The following is an 18,509-nucleotide window of genomic DNA, read 5'->3' on the forward strand; positions in this document are numbered from 1 at the left end:
CTAACACCTCTTTGCTCATTTGGAGGTGAATAGGGTCAGTAACAGACCCATCTCACAACTCCTCAAGTCGGATTGGTGGGCTGGGATGAGGTTTTCTGGATGGATCCCCTTATCAGACAGAGCTGATAGGGAGTTATAACCCATCTCCCCACTATCATGCACACACATACAAACACATGCACATACACACACTCTCCATCTGTCTTAAATTGGTTTCTATTCCTCTTGGCTTCTGATATAATCTCGTGTCAGTCCTAGGCTTTTCAGTTTTGCCAGGAGTTTCTTCCTGCGCCTCCCCATGCCTTCATCGGGTTTTTAATGAGAAATTGGGAGAGTCTACGTCAGAAATAGCAAGTTCCCTATGTGAATCAGAATCCACTGTGGAAGAATTTGAACAGTTCTGTTTTTGTATTCTTCTGCCAGAGTCAGCTTGAATTCTGGCAAGATTTGGAAATAGAACCCCGCCCTGGCCCACCGAGGGAGTGGCTGCTCCAGGGGCTGTCAGCTGCCCACAAAGCCAGAACTTGCATATTTTCAGGGCATGGGAGGTGACAGGAGAAAATGTGACATTTAAGAGAGCAGTGTTTATTCTCTGCTCACTTCCAGATCTTGGAGGCTGAGCCACTGTAAATCTACGAAGGAAAACTCAAAGCTTTCTCTGTTCATCTGGGAAGAGAGTTTTTCTTCCCTTCTGGGCAAAAAGTGGTGGTGTTGATAAGGAAAGGATTGGACTGCATTGTACTCTGTTTTCCTACCTACAAATAAATAAAACCAGCCAGACAACATGGAAGCTGGCTGCATGTCTGGTTTCTCACTGACTCCTTCTTTCCTGTGCTTCAGTTTCTCATTCAGATCCAGATGTCTGTTCCCTTCCTGCATCGCAAGGCTTTTGTAAAGAAAGATGGAGTGGATTTTAGTTCTCTGGGAAGGAGTGTAAGAGAAAGAGTAGATGCTAGATTCAGGGTTCTTTTTTCTGAAGAGGTCCTCCTCTTGCCTTATCTCTAAGACTCATGCTTGCTGACACAAGAAAAGATACCAAGACCTTGGAATCTGGGTCTTGGGACATGGCAGCCTGAACTATGATTCATAAGGAGAGGCCGGGGTGACCCAAGTGCAGATGGACACATGAAAACATGATGCTAGAACAGACCAGAACTGGAGGTCGGTGCAGGAGCTTGTGACCAGTTGTGGTTTCTGCATCAGATTCTCACTTGCCTGGAATAGTTTATTTCTGGTATTTCTGAAGAAGGAACATGGAATAAAGTGACCATTCACTTTTCCTTGAAGTTATACCTGAGGAGACATGATTTTGCCCATGATGCTGTTCAAAAGCTATATGGAATTTTAGGTTCCACAGAGTGAGGTTTTGCCTTAAAAGTGGGTATTGCTAAATGAAGGGTAAGAGCAACGTGCTTGCCCTGAGAGGGTACTATCAGCATACAAAGCTGAGACCTTGGCCTCTTAAGCTGTATAGATGTATATTATTTTATTGAGGTATAATTTACATACAATAAAATGCACAGGTCTTAACTGGTTAGTTTAGTGAGTTTTTTTTTTTAACTTTTTTTAATGTTTATTTATTTTTGAGAAAGAGAGAGAGCATGAGCAGGGGAGGAGAAGAGAAAGAGGGAAACAGAATCTGAAGTGGGCTCCAGGCTCCGAGCCGTCAGCACAGAGCCCAATGTGGGGCTCAAACCCATGAACCGTGGGATCATGACCTGCACTGAAGTTGGATGCTTAACCAACCGAGCCCCCCAGGTGCCCCTAATGAGGTGTTTTTTTTTTTTTTAAGAGTTCACATTTAAAAAAATTATTTTTAAAAATTTTGGTAAAATAGACATAGGATAAAATTTGCCATCTTGACCATTTTAAGTGTATATAGTTCAGTAGCATTAAGCATATTGACAGTTTTTACAACCATCACCACTGTCTAATCACAGAACTCTTCATTTTGTTAAACTGAAACTTTGTACCTGCTAGACTATAACTTCTTATTCCTTCCTTCTTTCACCACCTGACGCTGCCATTCTACTTGCTGTCTTATGAATCTGACTTCTCTAAGCACCTAAAATGAGTGGAATTATATAGTATTTATGACTTTTATTACTGGCTTATTTCACTTAACACAATGTCCTTAGGTTTATCAATGTTGTAGCACATGCCAAATTTCCTTACTCTTTAAGGCTGAATAATATTCAATTTTGTGTATATATGTACCAGATTTTGCTTATCCATCCACCCGTCAATTGAGACATGGGTTGTATGTGGTTCCACCTTTTGGCTACTGTGAATAATGCTGTTGTGAACATGGGTATACAAATACTTCTTCAAGGTTCTGTTTTTCAGTTCTTTTGAATACCTATGTACCCAGAAGTATATATATTTAGAATATATACCCAGAAGTGGAATTCCTGGACCTTATGGTAATTATTCTATTTTTATTTTGGGAGGGGGGAACTGACATACTGATTTTCACAGTGGCTGTACCATTTCACATTCTTTTTTTTTTTTTTTTTAAGTTTTTGAGAGCGTGAGCAGGGGAGGGGCAGAGAGAGAGGGGAACAGAGGATCCAAAGTGTGCTTCGCACTGACAGCACCGAGCCCAGTGCAGGGCTCGAACCCATGAACTGCAAGATCATGACCAGAGCTGAAGTCGGACACTCAACTCACTGAGCCACCAAAGCACCCCTGTACCGTTTTACATTCTTACAATAGTATGCAAGTGTCCCAATTTCTCCACATCTTCACCAACACTTTTTTCTCTGTGTGTGTTTTTTATAGTTGCCATGGTAATAGGTATGAGGTGAATTCAGTAAGTTTTGACGAATGCATACATTTGGGTACTATTGCCTCAGTCGAGATAAGGAACATTTCCATCCCCACCTAAATTTCTCTCTCTCATGCTTCTCTACAGTTAGTATGCCCTCTGCCTCATCACCACCTCCAACCCCTGGAAAGTGAGGGCCCAGGATGGAAATCTGGTGAGCAGAGTCCAGGGGGGGTGCCATCTTAGAATTCAGACAGCTGTGAGGACCATGATCTTGTCAGAGGACAGACACACACAGACTTGGTGGCCAAAGGAAACATGCGGGAAATCTGGTTTGACGTGTCGGTAGACGTGAAAGCTGAACTCTGTACCTCTCAGGTGTTTTTAATAAGGGTAGAGTTAGTAACCCATACCTTACACAGCTCACTATACAGGTAATGCTAGAATATGTAGATGTGGCAGTAAAGGTTACTTGGAGAGAATAAAGTAATAAAAAGAATAGCTAACGTTGTTGAGTACATAATGTGTGTACCATTCTAAATATTTCATATGATGTAATGACTTGATTAATCTTTGCAACAACCCTATAAAGTAACTATTGTTATTAATTCCATGTTGGGGCACCTGGGTGGCTCAGTCAGTTAAGCCTCCGACTTCAGCTCAGGTCATGATCTCATGGTTCGTGAATTTGAGCTCAGAGCCTGGAGCCTGCTTCAGATTCTGTGTCTCTGTCTGTCTCTCTTTCTCTCTCTCTCTCTCTCTCTCTCTCTCTCTCTCAAAAATAAATAAACATGAAAAAAATAATTGCATGTTACTAATGAGGAAACTGAAGTGCAGAGAAATAATAACTTGTCCCAGGTCAAATAGCTATGAGTGTGTTTAGGAGAATTATAAACCCAAGTGGTTGGGCTCCAGGCTGCAGCCACTTTGCGATGGAGGAAATATGACATGGCCTTTAAAGGAAGAGTTCCTGCCTGTCTGAAGGCCATCATGTAAAATCAGCAGTTAGACCACGAGGCTGGCTACACCACCCTCAGTGTGGACCTTCCTGTTCTGTCTCTCGTCAGAAGGATGGCATGGATTCTCCCGTCCTCGGGGGCACCCGTGCTGCCCACCTCAGATCAGAAGAGAGAACCCAACCCATTATTACCATGCACATTACCCAGAGGCCAGACCCACCACTTACGTGTAGACACGTAGGCTGTTTCCCATCTGCTAACTGAAGGGGTGGGCTGGGCATTCTCTGAAGTCTTGTCTACGCTGACAGTCCTACACTGTCAGGAATGAGCTCTTTCTGGAGGCAAGTGTTTCCTCCCATTTCTGCTCCTGCTTTCTTTGGGCACTTATATCTCAACTTTGAAATTACTCTCTCACCTGTGGTTTGGTGGACATTTTGACCTGAAATAGGGGAGAATCAACTCTGGAAGATCGAAAAAATACTTGTTTTGAGTCTAGAGAGTCACTGCCATAGCACATAGCATAAGTAACTGCCATCTAGGGCTTGAGAAAACATGTCATAGCTGTGCCAAACCCATCAAATGAAACCCAGGCTTTAAATGAAAGCCTGTAATATTTTTGGTTCATAGCGTAAGCCAGAAGAGCTATTTCTGGCATTCCTTTTTTCTCTCTACTGGTATGTACTGGATAGTCTTAATATTGCTGGCATTAGGGAGGGTCTGGGTGGCTCAGTCGGTTGAGCATCCTATGTCAGGCTCTGTGCTGACAGCCCGGAGTCTGGAGCCTGCTTCAGATTCTGTGTCTCCCTCTCTCTCTCTGCCCCTCTCCCACTTGTGCTCTGTCTCTCTGTCTCTTTCAAAGTTAAATAAACATTAAAAATTTTAAAAATATTGCTGGCATTAGGATACACATAACAAAATGGGGTCATTATTTCTAACCTCCTTTGATATTCAATTCAGACTACTCTAAGAGCATGATGCATCCGTCTCTGACTCTGGGGGGTGGGGAAGGTGGACACAGAAGGTGCCTGGTTGGAATCCTTATGTCTCTCCCTAGGGATGGCACCACTCTCCCTAGGGATGGCAACATCTCTCAGAGCAGACACGTTATCACAGAGCTGTGTTGAGTTATTCTCACACCAGAGAGGCTGGGTGGGTGAACTGGGCAGGGGCGTGTGGGTTAGAAATGTGCTTTCTCTCCAAATAGCCAACAGTCTTGTACAACACTTTGGACTGGGGGTTGTCTGCCAAAGGGTAGCTAGTTTCCACCAGGTAAGTCTAGGAGAGGAGTATTTTTCTTGTTACTTTGTTTTGTTTGATTTTGTTTTGCATCCAGCTTGTTAAAGATATAAAGAACAAGAAAGCACTTAGCCCAGCAAAAATGTGACATTTCAAGTTTTTAATTCCATTGTTACTCTAAAAGCTTCTAGCATTGCCACCTGCATATATACACATGCACACCTGTGTGCGTTTGGCATGGTATAATATAAAGGTCTCTAGAGTCAGGCAGATCTGTGAAAAAACAACTCGTACCACCTACTACTTAAATGATCTTAGGCACTATGCTTAACTTTTCTGAACTCATGTTATCAGGCCCAGTTCACTGGACAGTGAAAGGGCAAAATGATACCATATGGATAAAAGCACATAGGGACTCAATATAACTAAGTGGTCAATAAATATTTATCTACAAATAAAGTCTCTTTAGCTCCAGTTCACAAAGTAAGGAATACAAGGCTAGCTTTCCTGGTGCCGAGCCACCCACAGTGGCAGAGCCCACCCCGTGGCAGGTGAGCCCCATGACCAGAAGAAGGATGACTAAAGGCTGGAGGTGACCATTCAGGAACCTTTTGTAGAGAGTCCCTGCAATGGGAAGCAAGTTCAATGGAATTATCTCTAGCAGCCTCCAGGATTTCTTTTTAAAAAAAAATTTTTTTTAACGTTTATTTATTTTTGAGACAGAGAGAGACAGAGCATGAACGGGGGAGGGTCAGAGAGAGGGAGACAGAATCTGAAACAGGCTCCAGGCTCTGGGCTGTCAGCACAGAGCCCGACGCGGGGCTTGAACTCACGGACCATGAGATCATGACCTGAGCCGAAGTCGGACGCTTAACCGACCAAGCCACCCAGGCGCCCCTAGGATTTCTTTTTAAATGATAGACTACTCTTGAATAGGCAGAGCATAGGGGATATTTTCTGCCTGCAGGGTATATAGGTGGAAATTAAGATATGCCTTTTAGCACCTAAAATGGTCTCTGGAATGGGGCAAATATTCCAATAATGTTTATTGAACGAATGAATGGACAAATGTGCATGAAACATCAGTGAAACTATCCTGTAAGTCCCATGATTATGAGCAATAATCAGCATTGTCAGTACATCAACTTCTTGTTGCTATGTTCACTGCCCCAAGACCAGGGGAGTTCAAACAGTTTGTTTGCAAGTAAAAGGCGTAAGAGTTAGAGAAAACAAAAAAACACTGCCACCAACAAAAGACCAGCCAGTGAGAATGCCAAAGGTCCAGTCCACAGGTGGGACTGGGAGTTGCTCAGATAACAAGAAGAAAATCACTTAGGAAAATCTGAAGTTTACTATGCAGGCTAAATACACTACCCAGAGAAACAAGGCAGGGGAGCTACACATTTACAAAGCTTATCAGAATTTGCTTTGGTTGTGCCCTACTCGAAGCTTGTGCCTGGGGAAACTGAGGTATTATGTGAGGTACAGAGACATTTAGCAAGGCAAGCATTGAACTAAGAGTACAGGACCCAGCCAGTCTCCCAGCCAGCGCTTAGGCCATCTCAGCTGCCTTTTTATTTTTCTAATCTTATCTCTTAATACGATATAGAACTCACCATAGGCAGCTTTCATTATTATGTCATCCAGCTGGATTGTAAAGTGGAGATAATAATCATGACTCCAGGGACACCTGGGTGGCTCAGTCAGTTAAGCGTCCAACTTTGGCTCGGGTCGTGATCTCTCGGTTCAAGAGTTCGAGCCCCACATCGGGCACTGTGCTGACAGCTCAGAGCCTGGACCCTGCTTCAGATTCTATGTCTGCCTCTCTCTTTGCCCCTTTCCTGCTCGCACTCTGTCTCTCTCTCAAAAATAAACAAACATTAAAAAAAAATCATGACTGCAAAAGTTACTGGGTAGATTAATTAAGATAATGTAAAGGAGTATTAATAAATGTACCTTCCCTCCTTCCCCCTGCCTTTTGGACAAAGGAATCGTTGGAGTAGAGAAAAAACTTTAATAGACTTTGGCATGATGTGGAAATGGTAGAGGAGTGGGGATGTTTTAAATTCAATGTAAAACATGTGTTTTAAAATCACTTGCGGATTGAAATTACTATTATTATCCCCCACAGTGCTGTGAATAAGTGGCTAAAATTTGGACAAAAGATGTCAGTAAGTTATTTGCCAGGTCCTGGGTTGGAATAGATTCTTCCTCGAGATTGCTTAGCAGACAGGTTTCCAAATTCACCTGCCTTCATTTAGCTTAACACACTTTGTTTTTGATTAAATGTTTGAAAATTCTTATTTCTCCAGACTCAAACCCCATCACGGCAACAAGACTCCCTTTAACTTTAGAAGGATCTAAGTTCCAAGGGAAAAGGGTTACATTCATTTTCCTATTTCATGGACAGTTTTGAAAGCCCTTAGTGCTCGGGCGGGGCCCAGTTACACCCTTCACAAATCCCCAGACTAGAAGTTTCATTTTGTCATCCGTGGCATGTAAAATGAAACCACGTACCATAGAAAAATGATGAGTGACTCACTCACATGTGATCTTCCAGGGAAGAGAGGGATTCAGTAAGAATGTGCCACAAGGACAGCAAATCCCTTCATAATGGACGTTCTGGTTGCCTGTCCTGGTACCTGGGTCAATGTCACGAATCTGAATGGAGGCCACCAAGTTAAGGTGGGGTCTCAAGGGGAGCATCCGGCACTGGGGTGAGTTCGTCACTGTGCCACATCCAGCAAGACCAGAGCAATTGCATTCATCAGCACACTAAGAAAGGGTTCAACTCTCAGGGGCAGGTTCATATTTACAGGCCCACCACACACATGCCGTCAAATGCAGACACACACATGCTGATAATTTATTTATTACATTGAGAAATATAATTATTAGAAATACCCTGTACTTTGAAGACAGGTCCACATGGGAAGCCAAACTCTAGTGCAGGGGTTGCTTTGCAATCACGGAATCAGAGCAAAGGGTATTAGATCTGTAACAGAGCAGGGGGAGATACCTGATTCTGGACCATTGGTTCCTAAGGCCAAGCCACCCTTTCCTCAGTACAGGGCTTTGATGAATATTTCAGAGTAAGCCTCTCAGGATTTTTTTTTTTTAATACTCTATTTTTTTTTTTTTTTTAAGTTTATTTGTTTTTGACAGAGACAGAGCGCGAGCATGAGCTGGGGAGGGGCAGAGAGAGAGGGAGACACAGAATCTGAAGCAGGCTCCAGGCTCCGAGCTGTCAGCACAGAGCCTGACCCGGGGCTCAAACTCACGAACTGCAAGATCACGACCTGGGCCGAAGTCGGACATTTAACCGACTGAGCCACCCAGGCGCCCCAAGCCTCTCAGGATTTTGTGTGGCATTTGCATTGCCTATGGACACAGTCTTTGTTTAAAAAGGCTAATACTTTCAGCAAGCCGGCTTTAGTGCAGGAGCCATTTTTTCTCATCGAAATAAATTTGCATATCTTTGTTGTGATGGTTATTTGCTCATTTTGCTAGTCTAATGCTCAGGAAACTAATTTGCCTGTTTTCCAAATTGTGGGTGAGCGGGGAGGAATCCACCACACTGCTGTCCCCATGAACGGCCTACTGAAATATTACATGAAATCAGAGATCCTTGTTCCATGCACCTGCATCTGCCGTAAGGACATAAGAATCTGGCAGTTGATACAATAGGGCAGTTTGTGGGATGGTGTAATAATTTCCTTTCGTACTTCCAAGCAGAAAACTATATGGATCCGTTCTCGACATATCTAATTTTTCATTAGGAACCCATCATAAATTACTTCTGCAAATTTTTGTAATCTTTCCTGAAGTAAGTTGAACTCATTTACGAATTAGTGTTCCCTTACGTAACTGCTCTTGGGATAGGTCTCTTCCTTATTGTTCTTTTAACGTTTATTTGTGTTTGAGAGAGTGCGGGGGAGGGGCAGAGAGAGAGGGGAAGAGACTCTGAGGTGGGCTCTGTGCTGAGAGCAGAAAGCTCAATGCAGGGCTCAAACTCACGAGCCCTGAGATCCCAGCCTGAGCTGAATCAGACATTTAACCGACTGACCCACCCAGGCGCCCCTCCGGGGATAGGTCTCTTATGTTTAGTTCCCAGCTTTCTTTCAGTTGCTCTAAAACTATGTCTTAAAAATTTCAGGGGCCCTATCATGAGCCCTAGTTGTAGAGTTCAGATAATTATAAAGAAATTGCAGTTTCCCACCCAGATAGTGCATGACCCTTAAATTTTTTTCAGGTGTCACTAACATATGGTCCCTTCAGTCTTCATCTTTCCATCTTGAAGTCCTCAAGGTGGAAGGTCATTTGAGCCATGCCCCGAACCTCAGGGTTTGCCTTTTTACTAAAACTGCAGCACAGTTACCAATTATTTTGCCCCACCTATGAGCAGCAAAGAAGCTTTTAAAACCCCAACACTAAGTCTGAGTCCTTGTGAACCTGGTGATATTATTCAGTTTATGTACTTGCAGGCTGGCCTTCAGAGAGACTGAATGAGTGAATCAAGGAAGCTGAGGCAGGAAAGGGTTCCTGTAAAGGGTCCTTGGCTCTGTGGGCTGGAGGAAAATGTGGGAGGACTTTTAGAGGTTGAGCTCGGGAAGAAGGGCCTGGCATTCTTTGGGAGCTGATCATTTTGTGCTGTTAGGAAGAGGCCCGCAACTATTCTGTACCAGGGGAACCTAAGTGATTCCTTCCCCTCCTTTCTGCTCCCCGCCCATCCTTGTGGAGAGTTACTCACACCCCACAGGTGCCAGACATGCTAGTGAGCATTTGTGTGGGTTCACTTTACACGTATTTTCTGATATCTAATGACAGAATCAAGGGGTACCATTTTCTGCATTCATTTCTATAATCGACTGAGAAACTCGTTTGGTACTAGTGAATAATAAATATACAACAGCTGTCTCTATGTAAATGGACTTATGGTGTGTGCTGTCCAAGTTTCAAAATAGATTGTCTGGCTAAAAGTACCCTGTTTTCAAGTATGATACATTTTTTTTTCCTTTAGTAAATTATTTCTAGCTCATTGAATAATAGCTCTCAGTATTTCCATAAGGTTTTGCTCAAGCATTTTTTCCACCTCTTGCTGTGGTCACAAGGACTGGAAGTATTTATATTAAAGGCTGGCTTTTTTTTTTTTTTTCAACGTTTTTTTTTTTATTTATTTTTGGGACAGAGAGAGACAGAGCATGAATGGGGGAGGGGCAGAGGGAGAGGGAGACACAGAATCGGAAACAGGCTCCAGGCTCTGAGCCATCAGCCCAGAGCCCAACGCGGGGCTCGAACTCACGGGCCGCGAGATCGTGACCTGGCTGAAGTCGGATGCTTAACCGACTGCGCCACCCAGGCTCCCCTTAAAGGCTGGCTTTTTGAGGAGGTGTTTCCCTTCCCTGCCCCCTTCCTCACTATAATAGTTCCCCCTTATCCACAGGGGATACATTCCAAGAACCCCAGCAGGTAGTGTGGTTTTTCCTATACATACAGACCCTATGATAAAGTTTAACTTATAAAATAGGCACAGTAAGAGATTAACAGCAAGAACTAATATTAAATTAAAACAATTATATTGATATACTGTAATAAAAGTTACATGAATGTGATCTTCCTTGAAAAATATCTGGTTGTACTGTACTTACCCTTCTTCTTGTGATGATGTGAGATGATAAAGTGTCTACGTGATGAGATGAAGTGAGGTGGATGATGTAGGCAGTGAAGTAGCATTAAGCTACCACTGACGTGATGGCAGGAGAATGACCTCTGGACTGTGATTGAGCAAAACCACAGATAAGGGAGGACTACCTTAATTCCCAAACCCCATAGAAACAAAGGGAGGGCACTTGCTTCTTAAAGCTGGGTCTGCTAGGTTGTCCACAGATTAGCAGAAGCTCAATCCAACTCACATATAAATTATACTTAATGAGAGATATGGGCACATTTTGATTATTCATAGGATATGAAACAAGACCTCCAGACAAATTTGAGGCTAAGCTTCAAAGAGCCCTGCTCATAGCTTCCCCTGGCACATTCTGGACAGACAAGAAATACCCCTTCCTGTCCCCTATAGATAGTCTTGTCTCTACTCCAACCCCATCTCATGCCACTCTGGTCCTTGTTCATGATGCTTTTGCTCATTCCTCTAACACAGTAACTTCATTGCTGCCTCAGGGCCTTTGCATTAACTGTTTCTTCTGCCTGAAATAGTTCTCCTCGAGCACTTTGAATAGTGAGCCTCTTCTCCTCATTCAGGTCTTAGCTCAAGTATCATCTTCTTGAAGATGACTTCCCTGGTCACCCTGTCCAGGCTAGCTCCTTCTCAGTAACCTGATCACATTATCTTCCAACCCAGGATTCAGCAAACTTTTTCTGTGAAGGGCCAGGTATTAAATATCCTCAGCTCTATGAGACATGTAGTCTGTCACAAACTCTCACTGTAGCCTGAAAGCAGCCATAGATAATATGTAAATAAATGGGTGTGACCACGCTCCAGTATTTATGAACACTGTGATTTGAATTTTATATTATGTTCATGTGTCATGAAATATTATTCTTTTAACTTTTTGTCCACCGTTGAAAATGTAAAAACCATTCTTAACCTGTAGGCCATACAAAAACCAGATTTGGCCCATGAGCTGTGGTTTGCTGATCCCTGTTCTATAGCATTGTCCCATTGTATTTTCATCTTACTGATCTGAAATTATCCTATTTATTTGTTTGTCATCTGTCTTTCCTTGAAAGCTCCTTGAAGTCACATTCTTTGTCTTATTCGCTATATTATCTCTGTCAACTAGAATAGTGCCTAGAATATAGAGATACTTTATGAAAGTTTGGTGATTGAATTAATAAATTCATATAGACCATGAGCCACAAAATCCAGTACAGAATTTCTTCCAAATATTTTCCATATATATCCTGTTCCAGGTGCCACACCCTGCCGAGGCCTCTAACTCTGTCCGTTCCTTAGCGCTTTCTCAAGATTTCCTGACCTTCCTCTCACTCCTGTCTACCCTGTAGAATAGAGCCTTGCTGAAACATGCCTTTTGTTATATCATTTCTCTGCAAAAACCAAAACCTTTCCACTATTTTACTACCATTACCTACAGATCAAGTCTGACTCCTCAGTTGGGCATAGGAGGCCTTGCCTAATCAATCCCCACCTGCTTTTCCAACCTTATCTCTGAACCTTCCCTCAAATGAGACCTCTGCTCCAGCAGCCTCATCTCTTCATTGTCCCTGAGGCCACTGCTCATTCCCTCCTCTGCACCTTTGCTCAGGCTGTGCCCCAGAAGAAGTTGGCATTCCCGTCAGGAAGGAATTGAGCCCCTATGTAGCTATAAGGGAAGTGTGCAGTGAGTGATGGGAGACAAGGAAGAATGGTGCTGAGCCTCAGGAGAGCTGCAAGATAAGAAGTGGTGAACAGACCTGACTCAATTGGTAATAAAATGGGTTAAGCAGGATTTAGTTATTCTCAGGGAATAATTGAAAAGTGCTGCTTGGTAGGGAGATCTAGGCCAATGCTTTTCTTTTTTTTTTTTTTTTTAAATTTTTTTTTTTCAACGTTTATTTATTTTTGGAACAGAGAGAGAGACAGAGCATGAATGGGGGAAGGGCAGAGAGAGAGGGAGACACAGAATCGGAAACAGGCTCCAGGCTCCGAGCCATCAGCCCAGAGCCCGACGCGGGGCTCGAACTCACGGACTGCGAGATCGTGACCTGGCTGAAGTCGGAGGCTTAACCGACTGCGCCACCCAGGCGCCCCTAGGCCAATGCTTTTCAAACTACTGTGCAGACAGGTATTGGGAGAATTTTGTTAAAATGCAGATTCTGGCAGTAGGTGTGGAGTGGGGGCCTGAGACTGCTCCCAGATGATGCCCATGCTTATGGTTCCAGGATGATTCTTTTGAGGATCAGGAAGCTAACAAAATGCTTAGGAAAGAAACCTTTCCCATAGGACTCAGATATGGAAACAGGAAGTCAGTTGGCCTATCCCTCAGAGATTTGCCTATCATGAGGCCAGGACTCATAGCCTACAATCAAGGCTCTCCTTGCCTTTTGAATGACTGAGTACATGTGTGAAGATCTGAGCGACCTTGCTGAAGAGAACCAAGCACAAAGCTGAGTGTATAGGGAAGAAGCACCTGTACGTCCTGAGATAGCGGCAGGGAGAGGTCATCTGGAAATGACAAGCCTAATGTTGGCTGGGCCACTGGCCATCACACACACGCACAGAGTGTGGGTTGGAGTGCGATACTTCTCCCTAATGCAATTGGATTATCTTTTCTCCAAGGAGACACCTCTTCTCCACTAGAGCTTACAGTTCAGAATCCAGGTATGGCTTGAGTACAAGTAATATACTTCATCCTAACAAACAATAGCAATCACTTCTGTAATGTGTTATCTCCAAACAGAAGAACAGGTAGGGAGTATTTTGTCGGAGTGATACATTTGCCTGTTTGAGCAGTTTGTCTTTAATTATTACCCTGACCTTTCTATCTTTGGCTAATCAACAGCTGGCCTTCTGATGAAAGTGGATGCTGTTTCCTAATTGTTTAACTTTGTGTAAACTACAAGTTATCCTGTTTAATGATTTTAATGCTACATCTCTCATCACAGTAATTTCCCCTCTGCTTTTATCACAGAGGAACTTCTGCTTAGGTGACTGAACTCTGATCCTGATCTAGAGTCACGGCCATGGTAAGTTGGGGAGTGCCTCACCCTACCTGGTGCCAAGCACAGACAGGTACAGGATGTGTATGCAGGGACTGTTGACTTTACAGAGGATTGTTTGCTTAACAGAGGGGAGAGAGAAGGAAATGAAAAGGCAGTTTCTTTCTTTCCTTTTTTTTTTTCAGCACTATTTTAATTTCTTTCAGGGGTGGTGAGTAATTTGACCCTGAAAATTAATTCAAAAGATAATCCATTTAATCTGTCTGACATCCTGAGATACAGAAATAAGTTGTAGTTTTATCTCTGTGGGGGTACTACATGTTCATTTTAGGAATTTTCTGCAAATAAAAAAGAAAAATAAAAACCCCACAGGTTCTACCTTTGGGAGACAAGTGCCATTCACATTTTGGTGTAACCTCATCAGGCTTATCAAGGGTGTTTGTTAGCCATATGGTCTTGTCATCTGCCTCCTGTTTTGGGCTGTGACTGGACTCCTCAGAGTTTCATTATCTGATCTTTGGGACAGGCAGGGAATTGGATCCCTTTGAGAGTTCCACAAAGTTCAATGCTGTTGTGGAAGCTGAGCCTCCTAGCTGCAAATAGGCTCTACCCTGGCCATCTGCTCTCCTTCTCCCACCCAAATAAGGTTATCTGAACAGGCAGGTGGTTCTGGTTCCTGGTCTTCTCAGCAGAAGTAATAGCAATAGAATCTTACACCTGGAGAGGCCCAGAGTTTCCACCAGCGTTAAATGGCCTCCTTTAGGAAGATAGACGTGTAAACTATCTTGAACAACTGGTAATAGACTCATAACATTGTTTTACATTAGACATTCTACAATTTTCTTCATCATCCCTGACAGTCAAAACCTTGCTCATATCTACTCCAAATCTCTATGCATTATTTTAAAATTCATTTCCTTTAGGGGTGCCTGGATGGCTCAGTCGGTTAAGCGTCTGACTTTGGCTCAGGTCATGATCTTGCCGTTGGTGGGTTCGAGCGCCGCTCTTTGCTGACAGCTCAAAGCCTGGAGCCTGCTTCAGATTCTGTGTCTTCCTACCTCTCTGCCCCTCCCCCACTTGCTCTCTATCTCTCTCTCAGAAATAAATAAACATTAAAAATTTAAAAAAAGAAAGTTTTACGGTGTCCTGACTTTGTCCCAGATGTGGTACTTGGCTCAGGGGACTCAGAGTTAATGGGACAGTCTTTCTGTCTGCAATAAGCTCACAGGCTTCCGATATGCAAAGCCTGTAACCAAGTGACCTTTTAGTGTGCTTTCCACTCGAGGAAAATTACCTCAGTTGCTCTCATCTTTCCTCCTAGGGCCTGTTTTCCATCATCGCTGTTATTTATTGGACAGATAAAAGACATTTTTAAAGAGTAGGAAAAACACAACATAGTCACAATATTATAATTCCCAATTGTTGTCCATCATTTTATTTTAGACCCTACTCACATGTGTAATAATTTTCAAACAGTAGTAATAAGCATCAATAACAATTATGTATTCATTATAATCCTCACTTTGCTAACATGTTTATATTATATTTTGTGGCATATTAAAATCATTTATTCTAGATGGTGGAATTATGGCTGTTTTAATTTTCTTCTTAATTCTTTTTTTTTAATTTCCCAAATCTCTACAATGACCATATGATACATTTCTAAAAACAAAATGTTTTTGTGTTTATTTTATTTTAGAGAGAGAGAGCATAAGGTGGGGAGGGGCAGAGAGAGAGAGCGAGACACAGAATCCAAAGCAGGCTTCCAAGCTCTGAGCTGTCAGTGCAGAGCCTGATGCGGGGCTAGAACCCACGAACCATGAGGTCATGACCTGAGATGAAGTTGAATGCTCGACTGACTGAGCCACCCAGGTGCTCTGAAAATATATTTTAAAAGCTACCAGGGGCGCCTGGGTGGCTCAGTCGGTTAAGCGTCTGACTTTAGCTCAGGTCATGATCTCGCGGTCCATGAGTTCGAGTCCCATGTTGGGCTCTGTGCTGACTGCTCAGAGCCTGGAGCCTGTATCAGATTCTGTGCCTCCCTCTCTCTCTGACCCTCTCCTGTTCATGCTCTGTCTCTCTCTGTCTCAAAAATAAATAAACGTTAAAAAAAAAATTTAAAGCTACCGTATTCAAATATTTAAAAGATTTTTAAAATGTTTAATTTACATATAGTGAAATGCACCACTCTTAAGGTTACTGGTAGATGAGTTTTGACAAATATATGGACCATATAACCTACTCCTCTATCAAGATAGAACAGGGGCACCTGGGTGGCTCAGTTGCTTAAACATCCAACTCTTGATTTCAACTTGGGTCATGATCTCACGGTTTGTAGGACTGAACTCTGCATAGATCTGTGCTGTCAGTGCAGAGCCTGCTTGGAATTCTCTCTATCTCCCTGTCTCTCTGCCCCTCCCCTGCTCATGCCCTCCCTCCCCTCAAAATAAATAAATAAACTTTTTTTTTTTAAAGAAGCTAGAACATTTCCTCACTCCAGGAAGTTCATTTATGCTCTTGTGAGTCAGTTCCCATGCTACTTCCACTCCACCCCAGAAATGTAACCTTTCTTCTGATTGTTATTATCATAGATTAGCTTCAACTGTTCTAGAGCATTCTATCAATGGCATCATAGAATATGTACTCTTTTACATCTGGCTTCTTTTGCTGGGTGTTATATTTTTGGCAATCCATCCTTGTTGCTGTAAGTATCAGCAGTTTGTTCCTTGATTCCTTTTTTATTGCTGATTAGTATTTGTTGGGGGATCGTCTTCAAAAAAGGCATGACCACTGACTGACCCATAAGCTGGACCTGGCCAATCGAAGGCTCCTCACTCCTTCCCCTGCTTTTGGAATGTGGGTCCCACTTATGCTCCCAGAGGCTGCTCCAAGGATATAGCCCTGAGATGGCAATGTGTTGAAGACAGCTGCACAGTGTATGTGACTGAGCCCATTTAGGACCTCTTTATAAAGTTTTAAGATTTGGAGGATGAGTGCAGGGATCAGTTTGTCTTGCTGCAGCCCAAGACGAGCCTCATATGTAAGTTCCTTTTGCTAATGTTAAAAGGGCCACCTACAGACGTGGAGTGGCCTGCCTCTTTCTTCAGTCTCTGCCTGCTCTCTGCCTGTGGGGCTAGGTTTCAGATTATACCCAGAAAGCTCCTGAGGAGGTTGTGAACCTACAATATTCCAGTGTATTGTATTCCAGTTTTTGACATTATTACCTTCCTGATTATTGTAATAACTGAATAATATTTCATTGATTGTGATCTAACACCTGTTTCTAGCTGCTCATTTTTGTTATTCTTTCCTACATCACCCCTGTTTCCTTTGCTGCCACAAGAATCCCTCCTGAGACTCCTTTGGCTTCCCAGAACGGATAATAGTACATTATGCCTTGGAATTTGATCAATACAGTGACTTTAGGGCTAACCAGAACAAATTTTCTCAGCTTATCTTTTTCCGGGAAGAATGAGTCACTAAGAATGTTAATTGATAAGCTGAAACATCTTTGCAAATCCCTCCATCGATTCATCTTGTTAGATATTAGTTTTAATCCCACAGTAACGTCCCTCAGCAATGCAGTTTGTGTTAAAGTTGACTGCAGAGTTTGGGCACCATCCAAAATTTTTTCAATACTGAAGCTCCAAAAGAACCCTGTGGAGTATTTCACTCGGAAAGCTGTCTCATAGTGGAGCCAGCGGCTAAGTTAGGCCATGTTGGAATTTTGACAGCAAATCACCAGTTTGCTTGTTGCTACTGATACACAGTAGAAGAATTAAAGTACCTGTATTCATTTCCTAGGGCTGCCATAACAAAGTCCTACAAACTGGGTGGCTTAAAATAATAGAAATTGGATGTCTCACAGTTCTGGAGGCCAGAAACCCAAAATCAAGGTGTTGGCATGGCCAGGATCCCTCTAAAACCTGTAGGGGGCCTCTTTCTAGCTTCTGGTGGTTTGCTGGCAGTCTTAGGCATCCTTTGGCTTTCTGCTGCTTAACTCCTGTGCGTGTCGTCATGTGCTGTCTTCTTTTTTTTTTAATCTTTTATTTGTTTTTATGTCTACTTATTTTTGAGAGAGAGAGAGAGAGCGAGCATGAGTAGGCAAGGGGCAGAGAGAGAGGTAGACACAGAATCCGAAGCAGGCTCCAGGCTCTGAGCTGTCAGCACAGAGCCCAATGTGGGGCTCAAACTCACGAGCCATGAGATTATGACCTGAGCCGAAGTTGGATGCCTAACCAGCTGAGCCACCCAGGTGCCCATGGTTTTTTCTTTTTTCTTTCTTTCTTTTTGTTTTTTTTTTTAATGCCTTCTTCTTATAAGGACACCAATCATGTTGGATTAGGGGCTCTCCAGAATGACCTCACTCCAGAATGACCCTACTCCAGAATGACCTTATCTTAATTTAATTAATTACATCTGCAATGACCCTATTTCCAAATAAGGATACATTCCGAGATACTGGGGTTAGGACTTCAACATATCTTTCGGGGAGGTTACAATTCAGCCTGTAATAGTGCCCAAGGAAGTTAATTTCATTGATTTCTACTTCCCTCTGTCAGGTGTATAGAGGGAGGTAACTAAGTATTAGATGCTGATTATATTAGATATATAATATATCTAGCATTTTACCTAGATATCTAGATAAATATAGTAGGTGAAAGTTTGGATTTTCAGCAGATAAGGCCCACACTCTCTGGTACCTAAGGCCTTTGGATGGATTTGATGTAAGCCACAGTGATCAAAGTCTGACTTACTAGAGAACCACCCTAAGGGCATAAAAATCTTTTATTCCTTTTTTTTTTTTTAATTTTTTAATGTTTATTCATTTTTTTTGACAGAGACAGAGCACAGTGAGGGAGAAGCAGAGA

The 18,509-nt window shown here is 42.8% G+C and overlaps 1 protein-coding gene across 2 annotated transcripts in view; it reads left to right on the forward strand.

The window, feature by feature from the left end:
- Window positions 1-18,509, forward strand: part of ANXA4 (annexin A4) — a 61,501-nt gene that overhangs the window by 12,170 nt on the left and 30,822 nt on the right. Inside the window, exon 2 of one of the 2 annotated variants that reach the window (XM_047853451.1) lies at window positions 13,611-13,665. The exons of the other annotated variant lie outside the window; for it this stretch is intronic. Coding sequence (XP_047709407.1) covers window positions 13,663-13,665 — 3 coding nt within the window. The 5' untranslated portion in view covers window positions 13,611-13,662. The remainder of the gene's footprint in view (window positions 1-13,610; window positions 13,666-18,509) is intronic. 2 annotated transcript variants of the gene reach the window in all.

Source organism: Prionailurus viverrinus, chromosome A3 (genome assembly GCF_022837055.1).
Source record: "Prionailurus viverrinus isolate Anna chromosome A3, UM_Priviv_1.0, whole genome shotgun sequence".
Classification (NCBI taxonomy): Eukaryota; Metazoa; Chordata; class Mammalia; order Carnivora; family Felidae; genus Prionailurus; species Prionailurus viverrinus.